The following is a 16,755-nucleotide window of genomic DNA, read 5'->3' as shown; positions in this document are numbered from 1 at the left end:
CTCCTTACTACAATTCACTCTCAAAATACCCACTCTCTTCACATGTTGGCGGTCAAAGTCCTCTCTAAACGTGCCATAGCCAAATCCAAAGTGAAGGGAAACCTTAACTCTGCTTGGAACTTCTGAATCCATAGGAAATAATATTTTCCTATTCATGTTCAAAAATGCTTTAGAACTTCAAAAAGTCTTAGATCTCTCTCCATCGAATATCGAAGGCCATCTTCATGTCTTTATGAAATGGGAAGCCACCATGACTACAATGCACTCGACTTCATTTTTGAAGATTTTTTGGTTCAAGCACATGGATTACCTCTCGAGTTGGTGAACCTAGTAACGCCATAGTCATTGGAAACAAGTTCGGACAGTTCATTGAAGTGGAATCCAACTCTGACTTGGTCCTACACCAAAAAAAAATCCTAAGGGTGCATGTCAATCTTAATTTGCATCATCCTCTGATTCCAGGTTTTTATCAACACCATTCTGGTAAACCTTCAGTTTGGATTCAACTCAAGTATGAAAGACTCTCGGATTTTTGCTTTTACTTGTGGTAGACTAGGTCACTCCAAAGTTTATTGCTGTAATGCCCCCAAATATGGCCTTGACCAGTCTGATAAGGTTACTGGCAATTACCCTAGTTTAGCTAACTGGTAACTAAATGGGGAACCGCCCCTCTTAGGATCATCAAAGTTAACATATAGGAAGGTGAAATAAATCTGAGATGTCTAATAATCATAAAGGGAACAAGTATTATCCTTAATACATGGACACAGAGCAACTAGTAGAAATAATCGCTTAACCTAGTAATAATGTGAAGATCTTAATCTTAAGCAAAGTCCGTAGTGGCAACCTTGCCACTCTCCTCTTTCTAGAATCAGGTTTCCTACAAGATGTAATAACCGCGTAAGTCTAACGACTTAGTAAATAAACCTCATAGTTGGGTACAACATGAGCCAGTAATTACAGAAATAAACGTGCAGTTTGTCAAGGATTTGAAAGAGGTGTTGTCTCTTTTAATACACCGTAAAATATTGTTTTATTGACAAAAAATGGTGTACTTCCAATGGCAATTACCTAAGAAGTTTTAATGCAAAAAACTAATGCTTTATAGGTCATAACTATCATATATGGTCTATCTGAGATATTACCCTTTCTCAGTAGGGTTGGCGTTGTCCTAAAGGACCTGTAACACAATACCGGTGCCCTGGCCATTGCACGCTACAGTCCACCTGATCTCGGGTGGCCGATGCTACTAATGATGTGCGTCCTATAGTGACCCTCTCGTTAAGGCTGCGTCGGTCACGAAATAACCATTGGATCTGAGGCCCATATAACACATCCATACATAGTTTGACCATAGAATCAAGTCTTTATAGTAACACATGGTCATTATACCGCACGTACTAGTGTATCATGACATACAATGCATCTTATCAACAAGTTATTAAAGCAATTACCAAGATGTACAAAAATATAGGCATGCTCATATCATACGTGTGCTCAATCAGCTGACATTTTGCACGTTGTTAAGAAAGTGGTCGTAAGTATTTACTTACCTCGTACACTCACTTGAGTTCTCTGACATCACAAATCCCTAATAACAAAATACGACACATCGTTATAAGCAGTACTAGATAACTCCTCGAGTGACACAATAAGTTTCGACCTAGCGGAAGGGGTCGTCAAAACCCTAAACTCACCTATTTGGGCCAGTGGGCATACATCCTACTTTTGGGCGAACACTTGGCCTTGTGGACGTATGTTCAGCCAGGGAGTAGAACTCTCAGCCAGAAGCTCCAAACGGTGTCTTATGATCCTAAGGTGTGGTATATCTTATCCTAGGCTCCTAGTAGACACATGCAAAGTAGCACATCACGCTATAAAGCAACTCAAGGCAATAAGAGGCGGGTTTAAAGTTCTTGAAAACATACTTGCTTGGACACAACTTAAATGTGAGATGTTTGGACAAGAAGTTACCTTAGAAGATGGCAAAGCACCAAGATCTCCTCCTTTGCTCTCCAAGTCACTCCTCACGCTAGGATTAGGGTTTTCTGAGATTGGAGAGGCTGAGGGTCGAACGGTAGGGTTTATATAGGGGCTTGGGGCATGCTTTGCTCTGAACAAGAGGAGACTGAGTTAAAATTGCTTTTTTAGAGTGTTAGTGAACGTTTGAGTACTCTATGCTCAAACGTTCTGTGCTATTACACGTTGGACAAAAGGGTTTAGGCGTACGTTTGGGGTATTGCCTAATGGCACAAAGACTAGTCAACGAGCTCTCATGCTGTTCCCCCTAGCGTATGCACGCACTATAGGTCAGGTGCATACACTCGGTCAGTGAAGGGTGGTTTTGGGTTTTGCTTTAAAAATGCTCAAGTAGTTGGGCTACTCATAAAGGGTTTAGGTCTTTTGGTTTATAAAATCCTCGCTCCTTGGATTCAAACTCTTACAAAAGAGCTACACTAGCTCTTTCATGCCCCATGGATCTACAAGATAACATTTCTTCAACTGAGGAGGCGAGCCTTATCACACCCCCATTGTCAAATGATTCTACTGGTTTAGAATTGCCAAGGCTTTGCTTGTTTCCCATCAATCTGAGCTCTTCGGGCATAGATTAGGAGGAATAATCCTAATCTGATTTTTTGTCAAAAACGAAGATTCATGTGGCTTCTGTCCAACATATTCTCAGTGGACTCGGCTCTCCTTTTTTGTTACACTTCCCTACTAGGGGTGCAAGACATCTTGGTCTTAGCTTGGATGCAAGGAGTCGATATTGAGCCTATTTGCTTGGATAGATACCACATCTCTGTTTTGGTGTATTCGGATCCATCTTTTTTTCCCGTGGTTGTTGACATGTACTTATGGTCCCCGTTCTTGGCACAATTGAGCAACTTATTGGGAAAATCTCACTTCAACAGGTAATGCTTTTGGTGGGGCTTGGTTGATAAATGGAGATTTCAACTCTATTTTGAATCCTGAGGAAAAATGAGGAGGGAGGGATTTTGGCTCTTCCTCTCATAATGAATTTGGTACTTTTGTGAATCAAAATGGTTTAGTTGATCTTGGCTTCAATGGGAACCCATTTACCTGGGATGAGACAAGCCGACAAGATGTGACGCCTCTAAATAAATCTGGCCTTGACCAGTTTGGTAGGGTTATTGGCAATTACCCCAATATAGCTAACTGGTAGCTAATTGAGAAACTGCCCCTCTAAGCATCATCAAAGTTTATGCATAGGAATGTGAAATTAATTTGAGAAATCTAATAACCACAAAGGAAGCATATTATCCTCGAAACATAGAATGGAGCAACTATTCCTTAGTGGTAACCTTGCCACTCTCCTCTTCCTAGAAAGAGGTTTCCTACAAGATGTAATAACCGCATAAGTCTAACGACTTAGCAAGTAAAGCTCGCAGTGGGGTACAAGATGAGCTAGTTTTTATTGAGTTAAAACAAACTTGCACTTTTACAAAGATTTGAAAGAGGTGTTGTTTCTACTAATACACCATAAAAGTATCGTTTTATAGAAAGAAAGAGGTGTACTTCCAGTGGCAATCGCCTAAGAGTTTTATGGCAGAAAATTAATGCTTTAATATGTCATAACTATCATATATGGTCTACCCGAGATATTACCTCCTCTTAGCTGGGTTAGCGCTATCCGGGGAACCTATAATACAATGTCAGTGCCCCGGCCATTGCATGATACCGTCCATAACACTAGCAGCCTGACTGAGTCCGACCTCAGGTGGCCCACGCTACTAATGATGTACATCATATAGTGACCCGTCAATTAAGGTTGTGCTAGTTACGAAATAACCATTGGTTCCAAGGTCCTATTTATCACATCCATACACACGTTTGATCATAGAATTAAGTTTATATAGTAAGCAGATAGCCGTTATATTGCACGTACCAGTGTATCATGGCATACAATGCATCTTATCAACCAGTTATTAAGGCAGTTACTAAGTTATACGAAAATATAGGCATGCTCATATCATATGTATGCTTAGTTAATTAACATATCGCACATTTTTTAGGAAAACAGTCATATGTGTTTACTTACCTCGTTCGCTCGCTTGAGTCCTTCGACATCACAAATTGTAACGCCCAGTAGAAATTAATTAACTAGTAATTGACCCCATGATTCGTCTCCTAGCCTTATCCCTCACAGGACAAGCTCAGGGATCTTAATCTCTCCTAAACAAGAGAATATAATGGAAGACTTTCAACCACAGGAATAAGAAAGCAATAACTAAATACCCAAGATAACCAGAGTAGAGATAAAACATTTTCACATAAATAGATCCCCAAATGTGCTTGTCAATAGACCCATCATCAAAATAGGTTACAAACCATAAGATAATTGTCTGAACATAAGATAACAAATTCAACGCCTAAGTTTAATTAGTGCTAGCAATTATACATAAGATAACTGCATAATTATACATAATGGAGGGGGAAAATAAAGGGGTAAGCCTAAAGACTTAGTGAGAAACAATGCACATAATACCCGTGCCATTTAGTGATGAACTTTGTTTGGTAAAGTATGCAACATTTTAAGTATGACAGTTATCCATGAATGCAGTATAAGTATAGTATATGCTATAATCATGTGAATCAATGATAGTTCAATTATATTGTCTACTCGAGGTATTACTCTTTCTCAGTAGGGTTGGCACTATCCCTAGGGACTTATAATACAATGCCGATGCCTCAACAATTGTACGCTACCATTCATAACACTAGCAGCCCTACCGAGTTTGACCTTGGGTGGCCCATGCTACTAATAATGTACGTCCTGTAATGACCCGCCTGTTAAGGCAACGTCGGTCATGAAATAACCATTGGATCCAAGGCGCATATATCACATCCACACACACATTTAACCATAGAGTTAACATATATAGTAAGCCCATGGCCGTTATCCCACACGTACCAGTGTACCATGTCATACGATGCAATTAGTCTTATACATATTTTACATGCATGCTATTACAAGTCTCATTTCTCGTTATCTTATTAAGTAGCACATTTTCACAAATGATAGAGTTCATAATGTAACAAAATGAATTTCATGTGAGTTGTAAAATGCATATTTGGTGCATAAAATAGTTGTGCGATGCGGGAAAATAAATGGCTAGTATTATGTGAGTTCATACTTACCCAGGTCGTATAAATCCTCCGAAAACTCCTCCAAAGGGTCCAGGTTCTCCAAATCTGTGGAAAACCTAACATTAGTCATAAGTCCAACTAAAACGAAAATAGAACATAAAAATAGAGGCTATTGAACAACTTGGTAAAATGGCTTCCACCCTTGAAACTGCTTATAGGCGAGCGCTTGGACCCTAGGTCGGGCATTCGGCCAGAGAGGTTCAAGTAGAACCTCATTTGGTCTCACATTCCCTTATGTGGTTCTAAACGGGTCCTAAGGTTACAAAAAGGGTTCCTAACACATCATAGCTCGAAACAACATATTCATGCAATAAGAATAAGTCTAACGGAAAGGAAAATCTTATGACAAGGTTAAGACCTATGCTTCTAGATTCTAACAACTATGCTACTGTAGACACAATGCTAGCATAACATCTAAAGGAAACACTAAGGAGAGATGATTACCTCAACACATCAAGAACCTCAACAAGCTCCTCCTTCTCCTCAAGAACACGAAGGTAATCACTCAAGGCTCACAACAACACTCAATCAGCAAATCTAGAAGGCAACATAGGCTAAATGAGGCTTAGGGGTCGAGTGGGGGTGCTTATTTATAGGTGAAAAAAGTTGTGGGCTAGGCAGGAGCTGGCCTACAGTGCAGCGAGCGCTTGGCACTACAATGCCGAGTGTTCGCGTACTGTTTGCCTAGCAATTTTAGGGTTGCACTCGTATGCTCGGGCAATATCCAGTGGTAACCAAAAGTCAACGTACGCTCGGGCTGGTCCCTATACGGGGACTTGTGTACTATTTATAGGTGAGGGATCGCGTGGTCCCTACAAGATCGTTCGGCCAGCGAGTCTGAAATCCCCAAAATGACCCTCCAGTTGTCCCTAGTGACCCAAAGATCCAATTAATCCCCTAACCAAGCTATATAAGCCTATTTAATTATTTGGGTCACTACTCAAATCCCTACACTAACAAAATACGATACATTGTTATAAGTAGTACTAGACAACTCCTCGAGAGACACATTAAGTTCTATCTAACGAAAGGGGTTTTCGAAACCCTAAGCTCGCACATTTGGGTTTCTGGGCGCATGTCATGCTCTCTAGGCGAGCACTCAAGCCTGTGGGCGTACATTTAGTGAGAGAGTGGAAACTCTCAGCCATAAGCCCCAAACAAGGTTGAATACTTATAGAGTGAGGTACATCTCATCCTAGGCTCCTAATGGCCACATGTAAAGTAACAAACCATGCTAACATGCAAACTTAAAGCAATAAATAGGCGAGTTTAAAACTCCTCAAAATCATTCTTGGTTTTGTAAGAAAATGAGTACAAGAACTTGTCAAGGCATTTTTGAAACTTGTAATACTAAGAAGTCAGTAAGAATAACATGAAGGCTAAGGAAATGGACAAGAAAATACCTTGATGATGACAAAACTCAACCAAGGCTTCCTCATTCTCCTTCAAAATCACTCCTCACTCTAGGGTTAGGGTTTTTGGGTGTGAGGGGTTGAGGGTCGAATGGAGAGGTTTATATAAGGGCTTGGGGCATGCTCTCTTCTAAAAAGGTGGCGAATGGGTTAAAATTACTTTTCAGTGTGAGCGAGCCTTCGCGTACTATTTGGGCGTGTTCAGGTACTGTTACATAATGGATCAAAGGGTTCAAGCGTACGTTTGAGTATTACTCAATGGCTCAAAGACTGGTCAAAGAACGTTCGTCGTGGTCCCCAGCCAAACGCTCGTACTTAGGTTAAGGGTGAACGTTCGGGTGGCTCCCCTAGCATACGTTTGGTCAGAGAGTATGGTCTTGGCTTTGTTTGAAAAAAACTTTAAAGGGTTGAGGCTACTCATAAGAGCATTCACAATGGAAGAGCTAAATGTTACTTTTATCTAAAATGGCTAATCAGATTTGTAAAAATCCTCTTACATTGGATTAGCAAATTAAAATGTGAAATAGATATTTGATTGGAAGAGCAAAAAAAAAAAAAAAAAAGAACTAAATGTAGCAGCACTTTTCAAGGGAGCCATTTTATTTTTTATTATTTTTCTCACCTATTTTCTCTTTTTTCCATAACTTTTCCCACTTTTTCCCAATAACTTCTCCCAAAACATTTTCCCGAGAAAGAGTAAAAAAATAATATTTAAATGATATAGATAAAAATATAGCTAATCGGATATAGGGGCTTTTAAAACTTTATTAGCTAAACTAGATAAAATGAGTTTTGAGGAATCATTTTGCATAAAAATTTGGCTCCTCCATTGTAAATGCTCTAAGGGGTTTAGGTTGTTGGCTTACAAAACCTTGTGTTATAAAAATATTTGTCGATTTAATGTAAATTATTAGTCATTTAAAACCGGTGTTTTGTCAGGGTATTACACAAAAGCCTTGATATGAGAGGAGTGCAAGGAAGATAATCTGTAAGACTCAAACAAAATGGCCACTACGTTGCATATTTATGCATTCATTATATTTGTTATTGAACTTCTTCATTATTTTAAGTTTTTATTTTTTTTTTTATGAAAGCAAAAGTCTCACTTGTTTGTCTATGTAAGAACAATAATGTCATATTTGCATAGATTCTAATATAGGTTTTGAGGCAGAGGACGATGGTCCTTTTGCCAATTTTGATGTTTACTAAACCATCTACTCTGTGTTTTGCGCTAGTCATTAAGGAGCAAGTTTTTAATAATATTTATATAGTTTGTAATATGTTTTAAACTCTGTCTATATATGTATAATTATAGGTGTTTACATGCTGCCCGTGACATTTACATGGTGCACTTACATTTACTATGTAATATAAAACAATGTTTATATATATATAGCTTGAACATTCAAATTTGTTTTTATACATTCATAATAAATTCTATAAATTAAAACTAAAGGTTTACTTCCTTCTAACATTTCGTACCTTGAAGTTTTGATATTTAAGGTTTAAGGCTTTCAAGATGTGAGGATCACTAAGACTTAGGGTGAAATCAAGAAAGCAGTCAAAATTAATTCGTCCATTGTGGTGACTTGATTCTACCATACCTAACATACCTGTACCAAAGTCTGTGAACATGGCATCTATTAGGCATAATAAAACTGAGGAATTTATTCCACTGTGGTTAAGGGGTTTTATAGCTACATGATCCTATGTCGAAGAAGTTGTACTTTTTTTAGCGTTCACTTCGAGGTATTTTAGTCAGTTATGTTGTGTTATGTCTTCAATTCCCAGCATTTAAAAAGAAAAAAATATTACGGTGCAAGATTGTATCTTAGATGTTGTAATGTCACGTGAAAATTGGAGGTGTTGCTTACAGTTTTGCTGGTTTAAATCCCATTGTGTCACATATTTAGACTTTCTTAGAGATATCAGAGACTTGATATTAGCCGGCCCGAGGAAAATTGAAGATTTTGGAGCTTAGCGAGAAATTGCTTTCTAGTTGAAGTATTTTGGTGAAATGCTACTTTGGAGAAATATCCTATGTTGTTCAATTAGATTGACTTAAAAATTTTGTTAAGTTTTTGGATGTACGTTATTAGTGTGATCATTAAGAAGTAACTGTTGTAATTATGGTTTGTAGTGAGCTACTTACAATTTTGTTGTACTTGGTTAAATGTCTTGTTTACAATCAGTCAAGTGGATATTGAATTGTTGAATGACTATTTGATGATTTATAGAACATACATATAAAAAAGTATAGATGCCTTGATTAACGTGTGGGAATTCTTTTATATATATATATATATATTGACATGTCTACACAAGGGAGAGAAATTGGGAGAGGGAGATTCGAACTAATAACTTTGGTTTCGTAAGACGTGGTCTCCGACCGATTGAGCTATCCCTTAAAAATACGCTAAAGACAGATACTTATAAAGGGATTATAAAAGAGAAATATATTCATTGTGTACCCATTGTGGGATCAGGCATTACATGCAGTACAAGGGGACTAATTTTAGGACCATATGTTTGAGTATCATGTGAAAGTTATAAAGAGAAATGCTTATTTGCATTTTGGCATTCATCTTACGTACATCTTCACTGAGTGGGCATGCTCCATTCATAATTTTTTTTTTTTTTTTTTTTTTTTTTTTTTTTTTTTTAATTAGAGGGGAAGGAAGCATGTCAACTCATGAGTAGAGATGTGTGCAAGATAGACACCATAATTCAAATAAGCATGTCCCAAGTAAAATTACAAATCTCAGGGACGAAAGAATCTGATTCCTAAGTATGAGAAGTTCAGAGCTAGGGAGAATATCTCCATGCCAGAAAGATTGATATGGAAAAAACTTCAAAGACTAAGCATGATATCTACATAAGCTTTCAAATCCCAAGTCCTCCTTGTGCTTAATCTTTTCAACCATGTGTGCTATGCCAATCCCCCCTGTTTAACAAGGACCAAAAGTGTCATTAATGGTTCAAATAATTGAAGCAATCTCATTATATGAAATCAATGAAGATGGAGCCGCACTCACCTAATAATATCGCACTCACAAATATTGTGCCCGCTAGGATGAAGATGATCAGAGATGCTCTCCCTAATATGGCGATCACCCTCGTTACCACATGTTGTCCTACAAGAGCAGCAATGATTGCCACGCCAAAAAAGTAGAGCGCTGCAACGTACAAATACAAAATCTAAATGTCCAACCATATATATATATATGAAAACAATATTTGATGTCTTTACTACTTGTTGAAGCTAGGATATCTTCAATATCGCTTACCATAAGGAACTGGGAAGCGTTTTAGAAGGTAATATTCTACAACAGACATGGATGAAGAAAATGTCATGGCAAATGTGGCCGTGGCACTCGACACCTACATCATGATGATTCTAAACAAGTCAGTCCTGGAATTATATGAATAAACTCCAAAAGTATAATCTAAATGTCCTGTTTTGATTGGTCAAAGTGAATGTCACGACCCTTGTCTTTTTAGCGTGATAGTGTAAATATGGCTAACGTTTTTTCTTGAGTCGGGAGTCGGTATGGTGAATGCGTATAAGTTTACAGATCCAACTTGTATGCGGTAGTTAAAACTACAGCATGCATGCTGTTAAAAAATTAAAGGGTTCAAATCTCTCACAATAAATATCAATAAATAGATAAAGTGATGGATGAAAGAGAAAATTAGTATTTATTATGAGAGATCTCTGCTCTTCAATTACTTTAATTAAATCCTCATCCTTCAATTTTTTAACAGTATATATATGCTGTAGTTTTAACTAAAGCATACAAGCCGGATCCGGATCCCAACTTTACCACCGAGTGAAGTAAACCCTTCTAAAGTTTCTTAGAAACAAGATGCTTTGGCTTTGTACAGAGGTAGATGTGATGTTTTGGGAGGCCTAACTCATTTCTCATTTGACTTTACGTTTTGCTAACCTAGCATGATTATCACCCACTAATTATTGATGCAAAAAATACCAATCAGGGCTGCCATTAACACCAATAATAGAAGGCCATTTGGACGGGTGTGGATTAACTAGGAAAAAACACAAGCTCAAATTTTGAGGTTTTCCATTAACAAATATATATATTAGAGGAATGAGGGTATAATTGACCATTAGTGGACAAGTAAACACAGACTATTGCATCACATGTGTTACTATAGTTATAAGAGCAGCATCAATGCACCTGAGGGGGGACTCCCAGCTCCAGAAAAAGTGGTCCAAGAATGAAGCCACCACCAAGACCAAGCAACCCACCTACCACACCAGCTACAATGCCGCAGGCACAATAAAGAACCAGCTGATGCACTCGAAATTTTTTGCCTCCCTCTCCCTTGGAAGCAATCACTCTCCGCCCTTTGTACAGGTTAACAGCCTCATATGAACTCACTCCAACGGCCACAGGGATCTGACAGACAAGAAAGAGTCAGCCAGTTGGTTTTCAACCGTCCAATTAAAAATCAAAGAAATGCTATATGCACTTTCATGTACTTATTACTCTTTAATGTGACAGTTAAAATCATCATTAAATTTTAAATGGGTTGAGATCTGTATATGATATATCTATACACGGTGATTTTTCAATGCCACACACTTGGAAGTACACATAGCATTTCTCATGTGTTGGTGTTGTGCTACAAATTTGACTAATGAAGGAAAATAATGACATAAGACATTTGTCCACTTATTAAAATCATAGAAGGTACCTGCAGCAGGTTTAATGCCCAATATGCCGGTGAACAAGTTTTTGTGTAATTCTAAGTCAACACAGAAGTATCCTCATTAGTTCAAGAAAAAAAAAATCCAAAATTTGGGCTTTTATGATGAAAAGTAACACATAGCAACTGGAAGTTAAACCTTGCCAATCTGAAATGCAAGGATTATGACCCAGACAGCAACAAGAACTCCAACTTCCTTCCAGTAAATATTCTTCAGTATGGAGACCTGGGAAGGTTGCACAAGTGAGTACTCCTGAAAATCATCAATCAAATGGAAGCAAATTACTGTGCGTTCTTACCTCTGTTCTTTTAGAGGCCTTGGTTTCTGTACCACTGCCGCTGCTTGGGCCTTCAGGTAGAGTTCTGGGTTCAGCCTCTTCTCCACCAAGACCTGATAAAATGGAATATTAAAGTGGGAAAATAATTCACCAAGATAGACGACCTCAAGAAGCAAAAAGAAAGAACAGAAAATGTTAAAATCAACTCACCATTTGATTGCAAACGTTGAGCAGCCTCCTAAAAACCAAAAAACAAGTAAGAAATGGAGGAAGGAGGATGAACTAAATATGAACATGATCGAATAAGCAAAGTTTTTGTCTTTTAGACAACCTTTTTAGTCCTGGTTTCCTTTTTCCATGTTTCAACACCCTTGAGGAAAGCCTTGGTTGCCATACCTGCAGGGCAGCAAGACCATGAAGAAAGAAAACAGAAAAAAGTGGAGAAAAAGAGTGCAATGCAAACAACAGTTACCCATGAAGATAATAATCAACAAGATTGTAATCATCCACTCAGCAAAAATCACATTGAAAGAAACTCCAATACTGATCCCCAGCACCAACATTGGTTGAAATAGAAGTGCCAGGTCGTAGTCAATGAGTGGCAGCTCAAGTGTAGGATGCCTTTGCCTTAAATTGTAGAACACAGTTGCTGCTGCTCCACCCGTAATCATACCTGACAAAACAAACACCACCACACAAAATTTCTGACAGATTCTTCACTAAAACCAATCAAAGAAGCTTTGCAAAACGAACTTTTGTAAATTAATTAATCCTTGGTGATAAATAAGAATATAATATACACCAAATGAAAACCGCTCTCAAGCTCCAATCTAACAAAACACCCTCTATAAGAATCGAATAGATACTATATAAAAATTAATCTAGGATAAACAAAAACAAAAGATGAACTGTCAACTGTCAGAAAGCTTAATTAAGGAAGCAGTAAACAAAAGTATCTTAGATCTCACCAAAGATGTTGGGCTTCCTAACTTTTGAGTGACAGAAATAAATGAAAAAGCAATGAAAAAAAACCAGTGATGAGAAGAATACCTACATTTTGATAGAGCAGTGGATGATTTCTGATCAAACCCAATAATCAGGGTGAGCATTGGAACAAAAATTCCACCCCCGCCAATCCCTCCCACACTCCCAAACGCTGCACCAAAGAATCCAATTATTGTACCCACCACAATCCTCCAGCCAAATTTCATGTCCTGTCCATTTCTCAACATTTTCGATAAAAACAACTTCCATGAGTAGACTCAATAGCAAGAGTACTTGAGCAAGCAAAAGTAAATAAGTGAAAAACTGTATCCGCTGGGTAATTTGCAGGAAAAAAAGTATGAAAACAAGGAAATGGGAGAGAGCATATATTGTTTTTAATGTGATGAAAAGCTTTGTCAACTTGGCAAATTACTTGTAGAGGACCCGACAGTAAAAAAGGAAAGATTTCCCTTGCAACCAAACAGAGTAAGATGAAATAATCAATTTAAGAATCCCATGAAAAAACCTACAAATTAACAAACATGCATGTCTATTACCGGCCAAACATGCTGATGACCCCATGGAGAAGCAGGCTTCGACACTTTGATTACATAATGAGGTTGTTCAACCTCTTCAGACACTTTGTTACTTGAAGCTCTTTGTCTTGCCGACACATGCACTGAAGCCATAACAAGAAAAGCAATCACAAATATTCCAACCAATCTTGATCCCCACCTCTCATATCCAATCCTGGCCATCATATACTTCAATTCCTGCTCCCCCTCACTCAAAACATTAAACTTTTTCGGATTTTACCTCATACCCATGACTCAACAGGAAAAATGAAAGCTCATCAACAACTCAAATACAGCTCTCTTATCCACTAAATTAGCTCAAGACCCAGAAAAGAAAGCACGCTAAGGAGCTAGCCAGTATATATGAATCTTTGTGTGGAAACAGATGGACTATAACCAGTATGAAACAAATTCCCAATGAAAATTTTAAAATATCACGTATTCTCGGTTGGTTTATAAATCAGCTTGAAAAAGTCGTGAACTTAAGCGCAGTCGCTCTCTCTCCCTGTCTGTGTGTGTCTGTTTGTCCTTTCATATAGTTAATAGGTTTGAAGGCTTAGAAGTTAGTGGTTCCGGGAAAAGCAGCTCTGGATTAAGGAAAAAGATACTGTTTTTACAGTTATTCTAAAAGCATGCTCATATGAAATGTACCTTCCCTTTATATGTAGTAGCTTATAATCCACAAGATTCTTTATTATAATTTAATTTTAAAATTTAAACACATCTGAAAAACGCTTAAGAGAGAAAATATCACAATTTTATGTGGAATTAATCGATATTTAAATTTAAGCAAACAATCACCAAAAACAAGTAAAATCAAACACAAAGATTTTTGTGATGAAGAGGAAACCTTTTAGAAAACGTTCTAAAAGTAAAACTTCTCCGCGGCAGCTAAATCTAAAAAATCACTATCAAAAAATTATCTAGAGATTACAGACACTAGGAACACTTACAACCCTTCACAAGACCTTGGTTCTGTAAGATCGACATGCCTCCAACTTGTCTCTTCGCTCACAATCGTCTTCAATGTGATTCTCCTTTATCACACTCTTCCAATAGACTTCAATTAAGCACACAATCAAAACTAACAAAAATCCTCTAAGAGGATTCAATTTGGCTCACGACAAAATAATCACTCAAGCATAGTCTCACACGAATTCTATGGTTCTAAATTCCGTGTCTCTTATATATATATATATACATCAAACCCTAAACTTAGGTCCACTAAAAATATGTTTTTGGGCATAATAGGTACTGGGTGTCCGGATAGGGGGAGGGCCTATCCGGACAGGGATTGCAGATGGTGAAAATCAGCAATCATCAGCAATTTGGAAATTCTGTTGGTCCTTGATCAACATCTTCGATCGATGGGTTTTTGTAGTCGGATTGAGCTGAAACTTTGCAGGGACGTTTATTAACACATGAATGTACATTATGAACGATGTAGATTTGATTCTGAGCATTTTATATCAGTGTTTGAGCCCGTGAATAGTAGCCTCTGCATTTTGGAACCGAATTGAGCCAATAAAAATACTAATAAACCCCTATTTTGGCAATTCGGTGATAGAACCTAGCAGAATCCAAAGACAACCAAAATGTAGGATATACATGATAAACGGTTGTTGTCAATCCAATTTTCTCCCCCTTTTTGTCATAAATTGACAAAAGGATTCCTGAAACACTTCACAAGACATATCAAACATATGGAGAACAGGAATAAGAGCGTCACCAACACAAAAATACTCATGATCAAAACTTTAAAAAAAAAATACAAGAAGTATAAAATGCAAGATCATGAAACGCATAAACAAAACTCCCCCTCAATGCTTGACTTAATAACAACAAGAAACTTGAAATGAAGAAGACTTCTCCCCCTCAAAAGTCCAATGAACACACATCAACAACTCATGTATCGCACAATGAATATCCCAAACATGCTCCAAATATGCAAAATATATATGAGACTAGAAATGGTAAGAAACTTATATTGCTTAACCCAAGCAAAGAAAAATGTTCCATTTAACCCAAGCTTGTGTGGTGTGTGTGTGTGTAAGCCATTCAAAGAGAAAAATGGTCAACTTACAAAATGAGAAGAAAGTTTCACCACCATGAGGTTTTGACAAGTATATCAAATCAAAAGTCAAACCTTATCATACTAGGGCCGAGTCACTCTCATACTATACATTTCTCTTTGTAAAACAATTTGTACAAGTTTGACACAGTGAAATAAATTCCTTTTGGAATATGATATTTTGATTTTATTTGTTTCACTATTTTGTTTATTTTTCTCTATGAGAAAGTGTCCTTAAAATTGTGATGCTGATCACAGAAGAGAAAGCATGAATTTATAAGCCGTAAGTTCTACTAGCATATGGTCAATTTGAAAATTATGACTAGTCAAAAATCTCATATAATTACCTAACAGACCTCACAAATAAAGTGAAACAAAACCTCAATTTAAGCTTAAATGTGCACAAGGAATAAAGCATAGGCAAAATGTACCACGTAAGTTCAGGCTTTAGGTAACCACAAAAACAAGTCCATTGACACAAATTTTTATCTCATGCATATTAAGAACATTCCAAGACGCAAGGAATTAAATCCATAAAAGCAACATGAAAAATTAATGGACTAACTAGGTGCATAAGACAAAATAGAGAAAAGAACAACAATCAAAGTAAAATATTTTTGTTTTTTTGTTATTTTTTACAAAAGAAATGCACACACACAAAAGACAATTTCAAAACAAATAAAACAAAAATGCAATGCAAAATGAACAACATGCTCTAGGATATGCAAAGATATGCAAGAAAATCAATCCTAGGCATGTGGGTGACTCACCTAACATAAGGTGAGATCATCACCACTCCCCCTCAAGAGGTGAATTGTATCATCCTTCATAACCTAAACTTGAGAAATCTTAGGTCTAGACTTATGACTTTGCTCAAACTTATCTAGCGTAGATAACATTTCTTTCATCATTATAACCAAACCTCACTTTCTTTCCTAGAATAGAAATTTTCATTTATATGCACATGAGGTTTCAAATTAAAACAGTGAGGTCGAATGTGACCCACTTTTCCACAGTGATGACATGTAGGGACAAACCTTTGAAAAAGTAATTTACTAGGAGGATGCACGACTCTAAGTGTAGGGTAAGATGCATGAGGCTTAATGTAGATTTTCTTACCTTTTTTATCTTGAGGAGCCGGAGCAACTACGTGCTTTTCTTCACTTGAAGATTCTTCTACTTTCACTGGTTTAACAAAAACAGTCTTTGAAGTAGAAGCACGGTTAGAAGACAAAGATGCAGTTTTATCAAATCCTAAGCCAGATCTGTCACTAGAATGCTTTTGAATATGCAACATTTTATCAAGCTTTTCACTAGAGAATTTACTCAAGTGATTTCTAGATGCAACAGATCATTTTGAAGGGATTTATTTTTAGCAATTAACACATGATTTTAAAATTTGAGAGTATTGCAAACAGCATGTGAATCACTCAAAGATTTCAATAAATTATCCCTTTCAAGCTCAAGATTCTTAACATCATTGACAATTTTTAAGTTAGTATTTCTAAGCATAGAAAACTTTTCCATTAAATTGT

At 37.2% G+C, this 16,755-nt stretch overlaps 1 protein-coding gene across 2 annotated transcripts; it reads right to left on the bottom strand.

Annotated features, from left to right (window-relative positions):
• Positions 1-9,020: 9,020 nt before the first annotated feature.
• Positions 9,021-13,738, bottom strand: LOC132187776 (sulfite exporter TauE/SafE family protein 3). 2 transcript variants are annotated; one of them, XM_059602205.2, is made up of 12 exons: positions 13,132-13,731; positions 12,645-12,804; positions 12,063-12,263; positions 11,922-11,986; positions 11,801-11,828; positions 11,612-11,703; positions 11,452-11,538; positions 11,301-11,351; positions 10,781-11,002; positions 9,869-9,962; positions 9,617-9,757; positions 9,021-9,525 (listed from the first exon to the last, which is right to left on the bottom strand). In XM_059602205.2, the coding sequence occupies exons 1-12, from the start codon at positions 13,333-13,335 to the stop codon at positions 9,440-9,442; spliced, it is 1,431 nt and encodes a 476-aa protein (XP_059458188.2). In that variant the 5' UTR covers positions 13,336-13,731; the 3' UTR covers positions 9,021-9,439. The 2 variants fall into 2 exon arrangements, with proteins under 2 accessions (XP_059458188.2, XP_059458189.2); XM_059602206.2 differs by lacking the exons at positions 9,021-9,525; positions 9,869-9,962 and having other exon boundaries at positions 9,623-9,757; positions 13,132-13,738.
• Positions 13,739-16,755: the final 3,017 nt, after the last annotated feature.

Source organism: Corylus avellana, chromosome 6, assembly GCF_965113065.1.
Source record: "Corylus avellana chromosome 6, dhCorAvel1.hap1.2, whole genome shotgun sequence".
NCBI classification, from domain to species: domain Eukaryota; kingdom Viridiplantae; phylum Streptophyta; class Magnoliopsida; order Fagales; family Betulaceae; genus Corylus; species Corylus avellana.
This window is presented reverse-complemented; position numbering and strand designations above follow the sequence as displayed.